General features: G+C 33.8%; 1 protein-coding gene across 8 annotated transcripts in view; it reads left to right on the top strand.

Annotated features, from left to right (window-relative positions):
* The window catches only part of Dmd (dystrophin), a 2157616-nt gene that overhangs the window by 315561 nt on the left and 1820082 nt on the right, over nt 1-21973 (top strand). For all 8 annotated transcript variants that reach the window (XM_040744180.1, XM_021232987.2, XM_040744181.1 and 5 more), the window contains exon 2: nt 3637-3698. In XM_040744180.1, the coding sequence (XP_040600114.1) occupies nt 3637-3698 (62 nt within the window). The remainder of the gene's footprint in view (nt 1-3636; nt 3699-21973) is intronic.

The following is a 21973-nucleotide window of genomic DNA, read 5'->3' on the forward strand; positions in this document are numbered from 1 at the left end:
GCAGAAATATCAAGAATTCAAGTGTATGAAAGAAAAGAAGAAAAAGTAATTCAGACATCTTTGCCTCATGCTCTACAGTATTGGTACACTGAGTGTGGTGATTAGGGAAAACATATTTCCATGTTTAACAAATGTAGTAAAATTCAAATAGTGGCTATCAGAATAAGAAGAGTAGGAGATGAAGGAAAGATGAGAAAGCTTGATTAATGTATGATAAGTTATAGATAAAGATAATCAAGATGTCCTAGAGTACTGTTGTAGAGGACAGGATCTATAATTAATAATTACTTACTTTATACTTCTAATATCTAAAGGGAACAGTTTTAAAATTTTCTTTTTTATGTCCTTGTATATTCACATATCTGTGTGAGTGTTCATCTTGAGGCCAGAAGTTGATATCTAGATTTGTCTTTAATTGTTCTCTGTATTTTTCATTCAAGTCTCTCAGTTGAAACCAGACATCACATATATAGCTAGTCTAAATATGCACCTTACTCCAGGTATTTTCTGTCTGTACTACCTAGCACTGGAATAGCAGATAAATCACCTTGCTCATCTGGCATTTAAATGGGTCCTGAATTCTAGTTTTCTGGCCTCATAGTTGTATACCAAGCATTTAATGATCTAACTAGCCCCAGAAAGTTTTCACTATAAAGAAATGATAAATATTTGAGGAGATACATATGTTCATCTCTATTTAGATATCATATAAGATATGCATGTATTAAAATATCTAATGGTACCACATTAATATAGTTTTACTGATCCATTGAAAATAAATTTAATTTAATAAAATATTTTATGCTGTTATATTTTTAAAAATTAACACACTAACTGTCCATTAGTACAGGTAGGAACATGGTATATCAATGAAATCATCTAGTATCATGAGGGAGGTACTGTGTACAATTCTCAATAAATTTATATAGATATTACATTGTACACTATAAAATTTCCAGATGCTTTCATATACATTAGAGCATGCACAGAAAGTCTGGGTTGCTCAAACTGAACATCTGAACTTGTGATTTCTTGAATTTGTGTGCATATATTCAACTTTTGTTGCTTTGATTATTTCATGGCATTATATACAATTTACTAATTATTGTATAAAAGAGTATCTAGTCAAGATGAAAACTATAGATTTTGTTTTAAATGATCATTGTCGAATTTATTCTTCATAATACTACCTTTATTCTTTCAGTGTTTACCTTCTATTGTGAAAAACAGCTAATAGCATGCAGATTGATTGAAATGTTGTAGAAACAGCTATTGAGAAATAAGACACTATTCTAGATTTTGTAGCTATAATAAAATGAGTTGTAATCATATTTATCATATTTAAAATGCTACTATGGCAAAGTAAAACATTAACAAGCAATTCATTGCAGATGTCTTTTTCTGCTATGAAAGATCATAATTGAAACAGGATATTTACTGAAGATATTTGTATGTTGAACCTCACATTCACTCATGTTTATACAGTAGATACTTAACAGTTTGCTCATAATGTCAACGTTTCTATGCTTCCTTCTATGCTTTGTATATGGAGTTTAAAATTAATTGAATATGAAATCACAATTCGTTTTTCACCTAAAAGCCTTTGGAACAACAATCTTTAAATAGCTTATTTTAGAGGTCATTTGCTATGTTTTAATACGTCTAAGTGTACTTGAATACTTTCTTTTATATTTAAATTAGAAACAAGCTTGTTTTACACACCAATCCTACCTAGTTCCCTCTCCCTTCCCTCCTCCCCTGCCCCCCACCAATTCCCTGCCCCATCTCCTTTCTGCTCCAGGGGGCGGGTATGGGGTTGGGTGAGGCCTTCCATGGGGGATCTTCAAAGTCTGTCATATCATTTGTAGCAGGACCTAGGCCCTCCCCTGTGTGTCTAGACTGAGAGAGTTTTCCTTTATGTGGAATGGGATCACAAAGTCCATTCTTATAGTAGGGATATATATTGTTCCCCTACCAGAGGCCCCATGGATTGCTCAGGACTTCTAATTGACACCCTCATTAAGGGGGGCTGGGTCAAACCTATGCTGGTTTCCCAGGTGTCAGTCTGTGTCCATGAGCTCCCACTATTTCAGGTCAGTTGTTTCTGGTGTTGACCCCTTTGCTCATCACTCCTCCCTGTATTCCAGGAAATCAATTCAGTGTTTAACTGTGCATGTCTGCTTCTGCTTCCATCGGGAATAGCCCTATATAACACTGAGAGACAATTGTATGGACTTTTGTCCCAAGCCAGTTAAAATCTGACCATTTGTAATATTCCCTTTTTTCTTTTATTGACTTGAAAAGAATGTTAAGGAATTGGTTGTGATAGTAAGGAAGTGTTAGGCTTGGAAAATATTACTCTACTTCTGTTTATTGAAATTTGTCAACAAAAGAAAGGCTTCCACATTTTATATTTCTGATTCTGTAATACCATATGGATAATGCTGACGTTGACCATATGTATAGTAGCCTATGAGAATAACAGTTAAATAATATGAATGTATTTATGAAGGAGAATAAAATTTTCCATCTAAGAGTTATCTGCTACTATTTTGCACATCAGTGAAAAACTCTTTTGTGTTCATATTTTGATTTAAAGATAGGTATCATTTTAGTGTATGAATACATTTGTTACAGAGAAGCAATTCATTCCAACATTTTATGTGTTTTAAGAGAAATAATGGAAGTTTACTACTGAAAATTATATGAGAAGAAATGTTTACATTTTGCAGTATTTTCATAACAGTCCATTTGACCTATGTAGATAATATTTGAAATATTCAATCATTGCATATTGTATAGATAAACTGGTTTGTTGACTATTAACTAATACCAGACCTTGAAGAAAATATTTTAATGACAAAAGTAGATTTTTTTCTGTCAATTTAACTCAATAGTAATTTCCAGCTTAGGAAAACAAATAATTCTGTAATGATGGCTTTTATAAAGCCATTTCTTAATAATTTCTCAGCCTAATCCCTTAATATAAATCTGTGGAGATTTTCCCTTCAGTTTTTATTCGTAAGCCAGGAAATGCCATTTGCATTTCAATTTCCCGAAAGAAGCACTAGAAATTATAGACTTGTAGGATTGTCCCTCCCTTAAAGCATTTATGTTTGTCAAATAACATTTCCCTAGTTCTTAATTTGTATAGAAAATAAAACACAAAGGTAACTAAGCCATGCTCCTGGTTGCTAGGGAGCCTTTCTTATATGAAGGTCAGACATGTGATAGAGGATACAGTGTTTGTAAAGGAAAAAAATAATCCTTTCTACATAAATGAGGAAGAGAGTAGAGGGAAAAGTCCAGGATTACATTTGCTAAATAAATACTGCCATATAGTTTCCTTTAATTATACTAGGATGACTAGTATATCAAGTGGTAAATAACACCCCATGGATTCAATGAGACTGATTTCAGCAATATTCTTGTATTTGAATGAGTATGGACCTGACTATATCAATTAATTTTAGATATACTTTTAAACTAAATACCTAATAACAATATCACTCATGTTCAACTTTATTTATCAATGATATTAACATGAAGTTTAAATTAACACTAACACATACTTTGGTTCCAAAATATAAGCTATGCGTAGTTATAACTTTTAATTTTGTTTATTTTACAAAATAGATGAAAGAGAAGATGTTCAAAAGAAAACATTCACAAAATGGATAAATGCCCAATTTTCTAAGGTAAGAATATTTTGCTATATTTATTTGAAAATGAAATATTTCTTGAATTTTTGAAATGAATTCTGGAAATATATATTTCAAATGCTCACATTTTTCTTATGTGTCATAATTTTGAGTGTTGAATTCTGCAAATGTTATACTCTGTTTTGATTCAGGAAGACTCAGCAGAGCATGTGATAAAGAGCTGTGATTGAAGTTTACAAATGATACATATTTGATTTTTCATCAGCAGGTCATTATAGTACACTCTTTAAATTTTTTTCTGTATGTTAAACTTTAGAAGGTCCAAAATACCTTTGTCTTTCTTGGTTAATAAAAGCTAAAATAGTTAAATGTTGGTTTATTCAGCCTCTATAACAAGAACATATTTTAAATTGTATAAAATAATAAATCACCCGTTTTCTGAAGTCATCAGCATATATACTTACTATTCACTTTGCCTCAATTTAAATAATGATTCTTAGTATACAGTTGAAAATTATACATATAAACACAAAGTAAGATTCTTGTCTCAAAAAGAAGCATTTCAAGTGAAATTAAAAGGGGTTTATTTAAATGTCAAGAGTAGAAAACTTGAATTTACATTTAGTAATACTAGATTTGGGCAAATAAACCAAATGGCTCTATTCAGTTTTCTTACCTTTCATCATGTATATATAAGTAGATAAATCCCAAGGGTCTATTCATTATACCAAACTAAGAAATGGGCATATAGGAGGAAATCTGTGATCCCTATATGAAAATGCTTTAAGAGAGGCAAAACTATGTTAAGGGACAATTTACATTTTAATAGGTGAATATGGAAGAGACTTTTTAAGTGAAAACTTTTATTAAATAGCATTGAACTGTTAATAAATATGTCCTAGAATAATAAATTATGAACTACCCTTTCCATGATCATTTTCCTTTTGCAAAACATTTAGTGATAGAACCAATGTAATGTAGTAGAAAATAAAAATCCCTAAAATTTCTCTTCTTGCTCCTACAAAAGGCTCTGGTTATTACCATGGTATTGAAAAATCATTGCAAACTACACTTGAACATGTAGGAAGAGAAACACGTTCCCTAATTTATACTGACATTGCTTAAAATTTTCTCACTGAATTAATAGTGAATAAAATTCCATCACAGAAATGTAAAAAAGAAACAAAAGCTAGAATATGTATTTTGAAAGACAAAGTATTTTAAATCTAAGTGAAATGCAAATGTTATGCTAAACAATAGCATATAAAAACACAATAGAATACTAAATAAAAACTAACTAAAAATTAATTTATATATATTAAAGTCTAAGTCATGATTGCAAGAATATTTCCAAAATGGGTAAAAATGTTTTATTTATCATATCTACTGGCATTAGGAAATCATATTAATGTTTGAACCAGCAATGCATAGGTTTTCAAATACATATTTATATAGAAGTCATAATTAGAAATATATTTTCTAGAAAAAGAAATGTAAAAATATTCTAAATCTATAAAGCAACAGAGAATTTTTTTATTTTTTATTCTGGAGTCTCACACTGCATTAGGGCTAGTACTTATAAAGTAATACAGATTGACCTCAAACTCAACTTAATCTTATTTCTTCAGCCTTATTACTGCTGAGATTATCAGCGTGAGCCAGAACTCCTGACTTATTGTTCCAAGATGTGTAAACTATGTAAATTTTCAGTCTCAAAATTCTAAATAATGTATTTTAGTATAAAAGGTCTCAATGAATCTTTGCTTTCTATGTTTTTCTGAACATTGGTATTCTTAAGTATTATTTGTTATAATTGACATGCTAACATACATGGCAAAGTTTGCTATCACTTCTTCCTTGAATACATTCTTGGTACTGCATTAGGGAAACACACACACACACACACACACACACACACACACACACACACACACACACCATTCCCCACTTTTAAGAAAGTCCACATTTTGAAGTCATAGAATGGTCACACACAACTGCCTAGCATCCTCAAATCAACTCACATTTACATCGTTTTTATTACAAACGTTCTAAGAATCTTTTACAGTTGCACCAGGAGAGTTATCGGTCATTCCAAAACTGAGGCTTTATCACAATATTAAGAAGTATGTATTTAAACTGTGGTGCTTTGAATACGCATGGCCAACATAGACTCATGTTTGAATGCTTGGCCCACATGCAGTGACACTGTTGAGAAGTATGGCTTTATTGGAGCAAGTGTGACCTTGGTGTAGGACATGTGTCACTGCACAGACAGGCTGTGAGTTCCATATGTTCAAGCTACACCCAGTGTGGCACACAGTTCACTTCCTGTTGCTCTCAGAAAACGATGTAGAATTCTCAGTTCCTTCTGTAGCACCATGTCTGCCTGTATGCTGCCATGGTTTTCACCACGACAATAATGGGCCTAACATCTGAAACTGTTAACCTTTTCCATATAAATGTTTTCCTTTATACGTGTTTAATTAAATGATTTCCTTGTAAGTGTTGCCATGGTCATGGTGTCTCTTCCTAGCAATAGAAACCCTAGGACAGAAGTTGCTACCAGGCACTGTGGTGGGACTGGTGTATGCTGTGATATGTCTGACTGTGCTTTTCATTAGAGGAACTTGGACTTTGGATTAGGAAAATAGAGGAATGCTTTAAGCACTGCTTAATAGGCCATACTATTAGGAGCATGGAAGATAGTGATGTTGAAGGTAATTTGAACTATTAAAGACAAATTTAGAGCTAGATGTGGTGGCACATTACTTTAATCCCAACATTCCAGAGGTAGAGTCTGTGGGATCTCTGAGTTCAAGGCCAGTATTGTCTGTGATCCTGTTTCAGGAGAGCTAATCTAAGGCCTGAAGGAAGCCATTGAAAACAGAAAGCTGATGAAGATGTAATTGAACAAGGGGACCTATGTTCCAGTTCCCCAAAGCATCAGGACTTCACAGCTTCAGCCATGTGGGACTGACTTCAGAGTCAAGGATAGAATAAAGGGGTTATGGAATCTTTTTCTGAGAATAAAAAAAAAAGCTGCCAAAGTCAAGTATGTGGGAGGGATATTCCTGGAAAGAGGCTCAGAGAGGTTAATGCATGAAGCTATGAATTTGAAGCTTCAATTGTCTTGTAGACTACAAGGTTCTGGAGTTGCCAGGATCATGGGATGCCTGCAGAGGAAAGCAGCAAAGAGGGAGTGGAACCAGCCCATGAGAAAAAAGTGCATTGCAGTCGACATAGCTGAAAGAAATTAGAGATCTGTAGAGCACTTTGGCATCAGACATAGAATTTGCCTAGGTGGTTTTTGGTCTTGCTTTGACCCAGTATTTCCTCACTATTCTCCCTTCCCTATCTTATGGAATGGTAATTTGTACCCTGAGTCATTATATGTTGAAAGTATGTCATCTTTTTATTTTGATTTTATAGAGGATTACAGTTAAGTGATCACAAGAATCTTAGACGAAACTTTGAACTTTGGACTTTTAAACATTGAGACTGTGATAGACTACGGGAACTTTTGAAGTTGTACTAAATGCATGATATGGCTGCAGGTATATGGGTAACAGGGAGAATAATGTGGTGGTTTGAATAGGTATGGTCCCCATAGACTCAGATGTTTGATTGCTTCTTCCACAGGGAGTGGTACCATTGGGAGGTATGGCCTTGTTGGAGTAAGTGTGACCTTGCTGTAGGATGTATATCACTGTGGGGGCAGGCTGTGAGGTCCATATGTTTAAGCTACATCCAGTGAGGAACACCATTCACTTCCTGTTGCCTACAGATCAAGATGTACTATTCCCAGCTCCTTCTCCAGAACCCTGTCTACCTGCATGCTGCCACACTTCTCTCCATGATAAGAGTTGCCATGATCATTGTGTCTCTTCACAACAATAGAAACCTTACAATACACAAACAAATGAGAAAACTTTTCCAAAGTAAAATGTGAAGTTTAAAAGTAGTTTTTACATATTACATGTCAAAACCTCATATAAGTGACTGCTTTAGACACTTTGAAGTTAATGTAACTGAAGATACACAGTTAAAAGTAATTTTGACATATAAATGATATATGTATACACATGTCCATTTTATATACACATATGAAAAATAATTTGGCTGGCACTCACTAATGGATTGCACCAGAAATCAAGCCTTGTAGACTACACAAAATAAATTGAAACTGAATCCTATGATTTTTCCTGTCATCTCAGCATTCATTACTAGTATATTAAATTATAGTATATTAAATTAATGACCATGCTCATTAGCACAGATAATTAGTTGTGTGATAAGTTTTGGAGAAGAAAAATTCTAAATGAAAAATATGCTGAAGAATAATTTGAAAACACAAAATGGAAAATTATTGTCTGCCTGTGTCTTATGTTAAATATATTGCTATAAGCATGCAACAATACAGTGAACAGAAGTGCAAAGGTTTATCACTAGGGCACACAAGTTTATTTATAGGATACTAGTAAATTTTAGAGTCATAGCAAAGTATGTCTTTGTTACTATGTAAAGCCAGTGACAGGAATTCTTAAAGATGTACATGTGGTTAAAGATATACTTATTATTTTGGTGTCACTGGAAGCCAGATATATGTTAGCTGCAAATCCCACAGATTTTTCACTTCCTTGGTACCATTTTAAACTAACCCCTATCTCTTTTTCTAAACAGCTCTTCTATTAACCTTCCATTGCAAAAATTTCTACTAGAATGTGATTTATCATATCCATTCTATAAAGATAAGCAAACAATGTTTATCTTAACACAAACACAAAGACATTTCAAGATAAGATTAATTCAAGGTAAATATTCTTTCCATGTAATTTGTAGATATGTTATAATCCCAAAGAAATGCCCGGTGTTTATTCATGACAAATATAATTCACATTATAAAAATGTATTCATTTATTTAGGTTTATGGAAAGAAAGCACATATTTAAAATCATAACCAAATGCAATTTTCCCACAAAATGTGCTTTTATGTGTGTGAGGACAAAAAATATGGGAATAAAAATGCTTACTACTAGAACAATTGTAAAATATAATGGTTATCTCACAATGAGCTATTGTGATGATTTTGATCTTGTCATGATATGTATGTTTTAGTTACATCTTTCTGTTTGGTTATTCCAAATTCAAAGTTCAGCTTTGCATTTGAGCAACACAAGCTGTGAGTGTGTAATTATTTTGTCTATGAATATATAACAGCCCGTGGAATGATAACACATTTATTTCTTCAATGTCTATATGGATGTCTACACTAAAAAGATAGGGCCTATCCTATCAGGATAACAACATGGTGAAGTAGCATTCACTGATTTAATGTGTTTCCCATAATAATGCCTCATGATTTATCTTCTAGGTAGTATGAAGGGCATGACACAATGTTTAAAATAACATGAATATTGTGAATCTTGGCTTGATTAAGAAGGTTCAGTAGATAAAATAGCTGTTGCCTAAGAACAGGAGTTTAACCCACTGCAATCAATCCTATGATACTAAGTGAAGACAGAAGCTGAGAACTGCCCCACAAATTGACCTCCAGATATGTGTGTATCATATAATTCCTACCCAAACAAACTTAAAATCTAAATTTAAATTGTCAATCTAAAACAGACTTTTCATATCACTCCATGTGATAAGGCAAAATAATATACCCAACTAATTTTAAAGAGAAAATTAAACATAAAATTTAAACTTTAAGAATCTTACATTCTTTGTAAGGCCACATCTATTTATAGCAAAAATATATATCAAAAGTACATTGCAAATAGTAAGAGAAATACTGTCATTTTCTTATTGCTGAAGTATTGTTCTGAGTTGAAAGAATTACATTTATGTAATTTATGTACTGGTATTTGTTCCCAATACTATCACCTGGTATTGAGAACATGACATTTAAGTCATAATCATTGTTCTCGAAATTTTGACATGCTAATGAAATAAGCATGAATTTTAATTATACATCATAGTGTATAGTAAATCCTGCTTTTTTGTTTATCTACAACAGTTGGTACCTCTCCCAATTTTAGTCCTACTACAAATCTGATAGTATTTTGCATTGTGTTCCTTGCTTCCATTTCTAACAGCATTCAAAATAGTATCACTAGTATCCTCTTATCCATTCTTCTAACAGCAAATGTGCTCAAGGGTCAAGTGATCATGTTTGCATAAATGCTGTCTGGTCCAAATACTATATTTTGCTTGGGAACAAAAGGCTTTGCAGTGATTGAAAGCTATGTCCTTGGTGTAGGTACTAGACAAACATTTAGCAGGGATTTTTTTTGAAACATTACCTGTCAGAACAGGGTGTTGACGTCTACACTGTAGGCTCCACACCCTGTCTTTGAGCAAGGTCATCAAATCACTCCTTTGTCTGACTGAGTTTATAATCTTACTTTCCTTGTTTACATTTGGAAAATTTGTATCAGTTCCTTGAGCATTTCAGACATTGGACAGTATTTCATTTTGAATTTATAGATGTGAAATTCTCAACCAGTATGATCTATAGAAACATTCCATAAGGGTAAAAATTGAGAACTTTGAAATACTTTAGATCCCAAACATTTTGATGAAAGAGATTGAAACTGTCTGAACCTAGATTTTCACAGGTAAGAGTTTTAATGGGGGAGTTTCTTAGATATCTGCCCATCTATTTAACATGGTTTTACATAGTTTCTTGACATGATATAGGTGAAATAAAATAGTTATTTATTCTTTTATTATCTTGCTATCCTCTGTGTACCAATCCATGCAAGTGTATACAATATATATTGGTCAAACACTAAGTGTGAATGAGTTCAAAATTTATAATCAGTAAATCTGTATATAAGTACTATACAAATATCTGTTAGGTCTAAAATAGGCCCCCAAAATGGCAGTGCTACTGGTAATTCCCTAAATGATGACCTAAGTATAACTGAGAAAGGATTCTGATTATGTAGACAGAAGGATTGTTACTGGTTGAACAGAAGCCTAGGCTCAGCATTCCTCAGGAGTCACTGAAGGCTTATTTCTGTTTACCAGGAAAATCAGTATCTCTCTTATCTGCTCTCAGTATTCAGCTATGTGGGCCAGGGGCATCTAGATTCAGATTAATCCTAACAGTCTGTTTCAGCTCACTGATCCACATCTTGCTGACAATCATATAAAATCCACTCACTTTCCCACCAAACTGAAGTACTTGATTCTCAGAGGCAGACTAACAGTTTGATTTCCTCCAGTAAACAATTTTATCAACCCACAAAGTGGTCCAATTCAGTGGTTTCATTTACAATATCCAAATTAGCAGAATTACTAGGGTAGAATTGTGTCATTGAATGATTTCCTAAGATATAAATTAGATTTTTCTGCCCCTAGGTTCCTGTTTCTTCCTATTCTTTATTCTTGAGAAAAATCAGATCATAAGAGAAGATGAAGGATACTAAAATGTGTACCAACCTTTGGTAGTACTTGGATTTGGACAAATGTTTTAGAATGAATGGTATTGGTATAAGAAGCAGAAATTTTGAGAATTAAGAAAATTTTGTATCTGTATAACTCTATATAAATGGTATTGAGAATTGATTTTGTATGGTTAAATTTCCCAGTGATCTAATGAGATGAATACAAAAGCAAAGGAAAGTGAAAATTTAGGTGACTTGTTCTAAGTAAGTGGATGATAAGATAGAACCAGGAACCAAACTCCTGAAATTCATGTTACTTCTATATCTTCTATACATACACAAAATTACACTTTTGTTAATGCATTACAAAAAGTTTAAGACATATGAAAAGTGAGAAAGTGGTTAGAAGACACTGAAAACATTAAGAAGAAGGAATTGAATGCTTGTAACAGTTACTTTAATCCACTTTTCAATATTTAGTTACATCAAGATCCAAACATTCTTCATGGAGATTTTCTGTTGAGTACATTGCTTTAATTTTAATATATTCAAATTAATAGAGTGATATTAATATTATTTTTACATGCTAATTTTTGGTAAGCAAAACAATATAGTTTTCAGTTAAATAACTCAAATCAAATGTCTTTATTGTGAATTTTTCATTTAATTCCCAGTAGTCATCAGCAAGTTATTGTATGTGAGATTGTTTTATTAATTAATGTAAGAGTTTTATGAGTAATTTAAAATTTGGTTTACCATGCATGTAGACTCTACAACTGCAATACTTACTGAGAATCACTTGCTTTAATTTCGGGTTTGTTTGTTCCTTTATTTTCCATAAATACATAGAAGGTGAATAAAGTAAAATACTTATGCTCAAAGTTTATAAAATAGTCCACCTTATTATCAATATTTATTTAATTTTCATTTACTCTGTCACTATAGTTATGTAATCTATAACAGTATAATTCTTGTCATTTTTACTTAGTTTCAGCAGAGTCAGTAACAATCAGATTCTGAACACAGTTCTTCCCGTGTTCTTTGCTTATTGACTAGCTTATTATTATTATTATTATTATTATTATTATTATTATTATTATTAACCTTGTAAGATTTCCTTGACTTCCTAGATATTCCATGAAATTATGATCATTTTAGCCAGAACCATAAACTGGATAGAAATTCACCCATAGGAATGTCTCATAATTCAAATGGATGACAGGTTTGTAAAGATTTTTGCAGCAAAAGGCAGAATGTGGTTTGAAGAATGATGTTCCTTATTCTTGTCCTAATTTTAACTATGTTTCACTACCAAATTATGTGTACAGAGAAAAATAACAGAATTGTGACTAATTGATGAAAGGAGACTAGTTAATTAGAAATGCGAATGAATTCATTCAAAGGTTTATTTTTAGTTAACTTTAATGACAATGAATGAGAATTGTTATCTTTCACAAAGAAAATCAGTTATTTCAATATATATCATTCATCAAGGGTATGTTTCATAAGAGCTGTTCCTGTTATCAAAATCACTAATATGTTTTATGTTAGAAAGTGAATAAATACTTTAAATATGCATGAAACTACTAACTTTCAAACAATTTATGTTTAATAAACATGCTTTGCTAGGTAAGGTGGCATATACTTTCAGTTCCAATACTTGGGAGTCCAAGGCAGATGTACCTTTTTGAATTGTAGGCCAATCTGGCTTACATAGCAAGTTCCAAGCCAGTCAGAGCTAGGTAGTAAGACTCTGTATAAAAAGAAAAGAAAAGGAGAAGAAAGCATATTTTAACCTAAATATATGTAAAATTTACAATATCATGTCATTATTATGTATCTGCTACCTCTCAGGAGCTCTATTTTTTTATTTGAAAAATTTTTTCATCAATTTATTTTTATTATGTTTTCCCCCTCTTCTAGTTTCTCCCCACTCACTCAACTTTATGTTCCTTTTTCTCTTTCTCTCTTTAAAACAAAGAAATCCAAAGCTAAAATAAGCAGAATCACACACATGAAAAATCCCACAAAAATGGAAAGCAAAATAAATAAGCAAAGACAAAAATGAGGGCAAAAAATGAATGACACATTTCTTTTTTCATTTCCTCTCTTTATTTAGAAACAATCAATTTACATATCAATCCCCCATTCCCTCTCCCTCCCACCCTCCCATGACCCTACCAACCCCACAACCCACCCCCACCTGCTCCCCAGTGATAATGAGGCCATCCATGGGGGATCAGCAAAGTCTGTCACAACATTTGGGGGAAGGCGTAGGTCCTCCTCCATGTATTTGGGCTGATATAGTATTCCTCCATAGGGAATGGGCTTCCAAAGTTCATTTGTGGACTAGGAATAAATACTGATTCCACTGTTAGAGGTCCTATAGCCTGCCCAGGCCTCCTAACAGGCACCCACATTTGGAGGGTTTGCATCAGTCTAATGCTGATTCCCCAGCTTTATGACTGGGGTCCATGCTCTCACTAGGTCAGGTCAGCTGGTTCTGTAGGTTTCTCCAGCACAGTCTTGGCTATTTTGCTCATTCCTCCTCCCTCTCTACAACTGGATTCTAGGAGTATGACTCAGCGCTTAGCTGTGTGTGCCTGCTTCTGCTTCTATCAGCTACAGGATGAAGGCTCTAGGATGGCATTTAGGATAGTCATCACTCTCATTATAGGGGAAGGGTATTTAGAGTAGCCTTTCTACTATTGCTTAGGTTCCTAGTTGGGGTTGTCCCTGTGGATCTCTTGGCTCAGGTGTTAAAGGCTAGGCTCACAACCAAAAATATAAGAATGACACATTTCTACAAAAATATTGTTGAGCTCATTTTGTGATTCCCAACTACTTCTGGGGATAGGGTCTGCCCTGATCTGACATTTGGTTAATATACCCAGTGAGTCTCTATTGGAGACAACTATATTTTTTTTTACTAGTGGGTATCAATTGTAGATAGCTTAATTGTTGAGGTTGGAACCTAAGTTCACGTCCCTCTTTCAGTGCTGAAACCTGGTCTTACTTGAACCTTTGAAGGCCTTGTGTGTGCTACCACAGTATCTGTGAGTTTATATTTGCTTCAGTTTTGTTTTGTTTCCAAGACATTGTTTCCTTGGTGTGAATCACAACTTCTGTCTCTTATAGTCTGTCTGTCTCCTCTTCCATATGGATTCCTGAACCATAAGGGGGATTGTTTTGATAAAGACATCCCATTTAGAGCTGAGTGGTCCAAAGTCACTCACTTCATACTTTGCAATTTTGGTTTTTTGTGTTAATTCCCATTTACTTCAAGAAGAAACTTCTCTGATAAGGGCTAACACAGGTAATGATTTACGGGTATAGCAGCATGTCATCGGGGGATCATTTTATTTCTATGTTGCTTTAGCAAGTTCTCAACATGTGGGTCATGATCCCTTTGGGGGTCAAGTGACCCTGTCAAAGGGGTCACCTAAGACCATCAGAAAACACAGATATTTACTTTATGATTTACAACAGTAGCAATTTTACAATTATGAATTAGCAATGAAAATAATGCTATGATTGAGGATCACCACAACATGAGAAACTATATTAAAGGTTTGCATCATTAGGAAGACTGAAAACCATTGCTTTAGCACAGTAATAGTATTAGGCTTTACCCTCTTCCCCTATGTTCATGAGATGACTAGTTAAAATTCATGGTCACTTCAGCAGTATTAGCTAGAAGTTCCATTTCACAGACTGTGCCTTAAATCCAACCAGAAAGTGGTTAATTACTCCAATACCATTTGTAAGACTAAAGCACTAGTATATATTGCAGGAATGTCAGGGAAGGTAAATCTTGATGGTTAACTTTCTCCTCCTCTTCCTGTAGCTTTCAGACTACCTCCAGTATCATGAACATTGGTTGGTAGTGGCAGAGCTTTTAAATTATTTTAATTGTTTAAAATTTTTATTTGTGCTTATGTTATTTTTTTCATTAAGATTTCATCCCTATTCCCTCCCCTCCAATTCCTCACCTATTCTCACCATTTTTATTCCCTCCCCACTGGCTTTTTATTTATTTGTTTATTATAGCTCACTGAGTCTACTTAGCACTGCCAGTATGGGCATGGGTATAAGGTAATCTACAAGAACATGGGAGTTAATATAACTGTTAAGAGAAAAAAAATCCCATTTATCATTGGGCACTTTGATCTAGAAAACTACTGGAAATTCTGCATCAACTTATTTTTGACCTCTGCAATCAAAACATGGACTTTTAGAAAGCGATGCATGCTAAGACAAAATGAGGGTAAATGTAGAAGAAAAACAGAATAGAGTAGAAATATTGCAAGAAATGTGTTGCTATTTTGCATAGTGTGTTTTGAAATGCTTCACTGGAGAGAAATATTTAAAAAGAATCCTGAATGAAGGGCAAATAGTGAATCTTGGCTATGTCTTAGAGAACAGTGTCTCAGGCAAGGTGAAGAACATGCACAAAAGACCTGAACAGGCAACGTGTTTTCACAAGACAGCAGAGTGGACAGACCAGAGAGACTAGGTGGAAGCAACACATCACACAATTTGACAGATAATTGAAAGATCAATAAGGTGAAGCCATATTGACCATTACAAAGACCTAGAATTGTACATTATGGAATGTTAAGAGATGTTTTTGAGAATTTTAATAGTAATCAGAAGTCATATAAATTAGAATATATGATATCATGGCACAAGTTGAGAGCAGTGAAATAATTAATAGAGGTATGTGTGGATAGGATTACATTGACATTCATTGGCCTAGGGATAATTGGTCATATTTCAAATTCATTTTGATGGAAAATAATATTTGTTAATGGACTTGGTATACGGATTGAGCTGAGGAGAAAAATAGTTTTTAGCTTGAGAAGAAGAATGTTGGGGTAGATACATACTGGTAAAAGAAATAATATTGGAGAAGAAAGTTTAGTGTGAGGTATGTATAGAATTTCTAAGGTGAATCCCTGGGAAATTTTTGTAGCATGTTCCAGTGGTAGGAGTATCAATTTTCAACTCATGCAACTTATGTTCAGAAGAAAAGAAACTTAATGCCATTTAAAAAATAAGAGAAAATATGAGGACCCTTTACATTGGATGTGAATGCGTGTGCAACCTGGAGAAGTGCATTGGAGCTAATGTGATATTTGCTGACTTATATGGTCATTGTCCATAATTCTATATAATTTCCTTCTTCAAACTGGTTACTGGGTGAATCTTGTGATTACATTATAACTGGTGATTCTGTAACTTTTATGCCTATTGAATACCTTGTAAATCTGAACCCTGTTATCACTTTATATTCTTCCCTAACACACACATTTTCTGGTGTACAAGAATACTTCCAACAAATGAAAGAAAGGAGGGGAAAATGGAAGGAAAGAAGGAAGGAAAGAAGCAAGAAAGGAAGAGCAAAGTTTGAGCAGACTTGTCATTATTTCAGGCCTATCTTCTGTTTCTAATTTTCTTCTTATTTCTTGTGTGACTTTTACCCAGAATCTAACATTGCTATGAAAACAGAGTATACTTAAAAAATGAGTTCCACGTATCCATTTTGTAACATACCCACCAATCAATGTTCAAGTGCCAGCTGGAAGTTGTGAAGCTGGAAATGCGTAGAAGTTTATTGGCTTTATTAAAACAATATCATTGGATTAATGTTAGGGCAGAAAGGACAAATAATGAGTGTAACTGTTGCAGAGAGTATTTTGGATGCTTGGCAGATATGGATATACACATGAACATAGGAACATAAGATGAAATGTCTAGAGGAATTGATTTTTGTAGTTTTATACAGTGACATTTTGAGATTGATGTGGTTGTAAGACAGGAAGTGAATAAGTATCAGGTGAAGACATGTAAGTGAGACTGGCGTTTAATTCCCTGTTCATCTTTCAGTGTATATGATTATGAATGAATTACAATGTCTTTCTAAGCCCCAACTTCCCTATGAAATATTTATTTATATTATTAAAAGCTGTTGTGCTTGTAAAGCACATATAATTATGCTTAGCACATGGTAAACATTCAATTAGTGTTGGTTATTATTTTAATGCAGGCAAAAGGACTAGCAGTCTTCTGAATCAGAGTGCTTCAGGCTGCTGTCTCACTTTCTCTGTTTTATTATGTGGAGTAGGATTTGAGAGCTGATGGATTATAGTTTACCAATGTTTTGCTTAAAGGCATATGGGAATTGGCTGTATTTTAACAAGAAATGTGTAGGAAACAATGTCCATTAGGTTGGAAAACAGAGATTTGTGATTGTGTTTGCTAGTATTACAGGACAAATTAAAAAAGAAAACAGAGAGAGAGAGAGAGAGAAGAAAGGAAGGAAGGAGAGAGGGAGGGAGGGAGGGAGGGAAGAAAGAAAGAAAGAAAGAAAGGAAGGAAGGAAGGAAGGAAGGAAGGAAGGAAGGAAGGAAGGAAGGAAGAAGGAAGGAAGAAAGGCAAGATATATATCAGTTGAAACTAGTAGAGAAACATGCAGGACCAGGGATAGAAGATATTTACTGAGTGGGTGAAAGAAAGAGGGTAAATGAAAGAAGAGTCCTGGCATAAATCCTAAAGAAGACAGTGGTAGTTGTTATTGTCTAAGCCTTAAGGAGTTAAAACTAAGACAACAAATCAATCCTATTGATAGACTTTCCATATTTTTGGCTTTCAAGAATGGCATGCATTTAGAGTCTTCAAATGTTTTAAGCTTTTTATAGTTATGCCATGTCTTTTTATAACTTGATAATTAATTTCCTTTATAGTGTAAGAATGCACTGTTTTCCAAGTGGTTCATGGTTTGTTTATCTATTCACATGATGAAGGACATCCTGGCTCTTTCCAATTTTTGAAATAGTAAATGAAGCTTCTATAAAAAATAAAGTGAAGATTTGATGCAGTCAAAGGTTTCAACTCCTTAGGCAAATACACAATAACAGCAATGACTAGCTCCTGTGATAAGAGTATGTTAACAATTTTGTTCTGAAACTGCCAAACTTTGTTGTAAAGTCAGTGAATCTTGTTGTATTCCAAAGAGAAATGAAAAGGTCTTATTACTACTTCAAATCCATACCAATGTCAGTATTCTGGATTCAGGTCATTTTAATAGAAATATAATGGTATTTCATTTTAATTCTTATTGTCATGATTGTGTGGAACATGAAATATCACTTTACATGGTCAATTATCATGTCTTTATCTTCTCTGATGAGATATTTGTTAAGGTCTTTCATCCTTTTTCAATTGTGTTGCTCTCTTTTGGCTAAATTATAATAATTGTTCATAGGCAGGCATGGGAGCATATGCCTTAATTTAAGCGGGCAGCTGTCTTTTTGTGATTTCAAGGCCAGATTGGTTAACATACTGAGGTCCAAACACACCAAGATCACATAGTAAGACCCTGTCTCAACATACACACACACACATACACACACACAAACCCTAATTATTTATGTATTCTTAGTATATTTATGAGATGTCTTTTTGTTAATATTCTCTGTACTATGTAGCTTTTTTGTACTCTTTTGATAAATTTCATACAGAAGAAAAGTTCATTTTAATGAAGTCCATTTATATATCAGTAACCAAATTTACAAATCCAAGGATATCCCCTAAATCATACTATCAGAATTTTATAGTTTTCCATTTAGAGAAACAGTGCAGATTCTCCAGAGATATAGAAGCAGTAGATATGTATACTGGTATTGACAGGGAATTTAGTGTTTCACATAATTAACCTGGCTGGTAAGGGCCATCACAGACATCTGTGAGCTACAAATCCTGGGATTATAGTTGGCTCAGTCTAGTTCTGAAGACCTCGGAGTCTGGGATGATGATTCGATTCTCAGTTAAATACCAAAAGACAGAAAATCCAAGAGGTCACTGGTGTAAATCCGAGGATACTGTAGCCCCAAAGCTTAAGGTATCAGAGCAAGTTTGTCCCAGCTCTTGGGGGAGAAAGGCCAATTAACCTTCTGTTTTTGTTCTCACTTGGTTCCCAGCTGATTGCATCAAGCTGACCCACATAAAAGGGAGGATTTTCCCAATTTAATCCAGTCAGACTCAAATACTTTCCATTGTTGGAAAGGCTGTGACTCTAAGTATTTGTTTCTTAATCCCATCAATCTGGCATCTAAAATTAAACATCACAAGGTCTCTGATTCGTTCTGTGTATTGCTTTGTAAAACATGAAAGATGTACACCTGGGTTACGTTTCTTTTTAAATAAAGATATGCAATTTTTCAAGCACAATATTTTTTGCTCAAGTCTGATGCTGTCATTCTTTGGTGAAAGACCAGCTAACTTATTATATATGTCTATTTTCTGCTTTCTATTCTGGATCATTGATCTATTTGTCTGTCTTTTACCAGTATCACAGTTTCTTGGTTGCTTCATGGTCATACTTTATGTCAATTCCTGTCAATCTTCTAGCTTTGTTTTCTTTCATTATTATGTGTGGTATTCAGAGTATTTTGCATCCTCTCTATAAACCTTAAAACCATGAGTAGTGTAGTGGCCTTTTGAGTGGGACTGTGTTCATTCATTAAGTTGAAGAAAACATATTGAAAATATTGAACCTACATTTCCATGGAAATGGAACGAGGGCCCATTTATTTTGTTCTTTGATTTCTTTTACTATAATCTTATAATTGTCTCATTCATATCTAACTTGTATGTCATTTGGAAAGGGCTATGGGAGCTCATACTAATATTTTTAATTTCAGATTTCACTTGTTTACTGCTAACATATAGGAAAGTGATTTACACTGTTATCCATATTGGCTTATATTGTAAAACTTCTAATATATTAGAATATATATATATATTATTTCATGAGCGGTTTTATTGTCATTTCAAATTTTCCATGTACAAAATCATGTCATCAGTGAAAAGTGACAACGTACTAGCTAACATTAGCATATATGTTCTTTTATTCCTATTGTATTAAGACTGAAAATTCTTAGTGAAAAAGAACATTGTTACCTTCTTCCAAATAGTAGTAAGTATGTGTGCTGGTCAGTTTTTGTCGGCTGGCAATAAACTAGAATCACTTGGGAATAGGGAACCTCCCCTGTGGAATTGCCTCCATTAAATTGTCTATGGACAAGTTTGTGGGGGCATTTTCTTGATTAGTGATTGATGTCCATTGTGGGAAATACCACAACTGAACAGATGTTCCTGGAGTGTGTAGAAATCAGGCTGATAAAGTTACTGGTGTCAGACCACTGAAGTGAGTAGCGTTCCTTCATGTACTCTATTTCAGTTCTTGCCTCCTAATTAATGCCTTGAGTTCTTACCTGCCTTACCTCAGTTAGGGATTATTATGTGCAAAATGAAATAAATTATTTCACCTCCAAGTTACTTTTGGTCAGTTTTTAATAATGGCAATAGAAAAGTAAGCTAAACCAATGTGTTTCTTTTTTTACCATTTAATATGATATTAACTCTATAATAGCTGTTCAGTATTTAAGTAGTCATCACCTTCTTTGGAATTCTGAACTCATTTTTCTGTGCTTTCTGTGGATTTTTCAATAATTTATGCCATTTATTCCTCTTCTGTTTTATGAGCAAATGACAATTTGTTCATTCATTTTCTAGTTAATAAAACGTTCAGCTGTTTACAGGTTAGAATTGTTACAAATATAGCAGGAGTGAAAATTTACACTTAAATTTTAGAGTTAACTTATTCTCTTCTTTCTTTTCCTTAATTTTTATTCATTGGCCTTGTTTTGACAGTTTCTTACATGTGTATAATGCATACTGATTAGTCTCTCCTCTTCCTTTCTCTTCCTCCTCTCTTTATCTCCATTTCTTCTTCCTATGTGTATCTTTCCTAGATCCATGCCATTGTACTTATATCATGACTCACTGAGTTTAGGCAGGGTCACGTTCACATTTTAATTTCACACCAGCAATTATGCATTGCTATTTCATTATACAAATTTTCTAAATTTCTTCTTTGTTGTTTACTTTTGTGTTATTTTCAGCAACTATTTTTATGTTGTGTCTTATTCAAATCATCTTATAATCATAGACTTTTGTTTATATTCAACTGTGAAGTATTAATTTTGATAAAATGAAGCAACTTTTCAAGTTTAAATAGCATATTATACTTCAGTCTAAAAGCAATCATATTATTGAATGAAGACAGAGAACATTTTTATTAAAAAAAGATGAGAGTATTAATGCTCTAGGTTGTTTGCTTTTACATAGCACTGTGCTTTAGATACTGCACATAAATGTAACATGAAAAATAAAAGACCCAGGGACAGACATTGTGTTTCAGGTTGAAGATCAGGGAAGCAAAGCAGCTGGTCTCTAGCTCTTACTCTACCTCAGACTGAAATGGCTGATCCACCAGCTCTCCCAAAACTCAGTCTGAAGCCTCTCCTCAGCGTGGAGAATCCTGAAACTTCAGTGTCTTCTTATCTTCAGTGTGGCTGGAAAATGACTCCTCAGACTGAAACCTTGCTCTTGTCTTGCATTTTTTCCCGAATGCTGGGATTAAAGGCATGTGGTCCCAGATACTGCGATCATCTTTGGGTGAGCTGTTTCTCTTTAGGACTCTATCAATCTTGTATAGATCTAGGTGGCATTGAACTTACAGAGATCCATCTACCTCTTAATCCCAAATTCTAGGATTAAAAGTCTGTACCACCACCTCCTAGCTCCTGGCAGCTAAGATTGAAGGTGTGTGCCTGGCTTCCATGGCTTGTGGTCGATTTTGCTTTCTGAATCCTCAGGCAAGGTTTAACAAATCCTAAATAATATATCACCACACATAACCACCTGCCAAAGTACAGTAATACTACAAAAGATAATTACAGATGGGAGTAGCAGTATCACATTCTGCAGATATGATGTTTTTTTATTACCCAAGGCAAAAAGGAACCCTAACATTAAAAAGATTAAAAAGACATACATCAGAAGAAATTA

This window comes from Mesocricetus auratus, unplaced genomic scaffold, assembly GCF_017639785.1.
Source record: "Mesocricetus auratus isolate SY011 unplaced genomic scaffold, BCM_Maur_2.0 Super-Scaffold_100003, whole genome shotgun sequence".
In the NCBI taxonomy this organism is placed as follows: domain Eukaryota; kingdom Metazoa; phylum Chordata; class Mammalia; order Rodentia; family Cricetidae; genus Mesocricetus; species Mesocricetus auratus.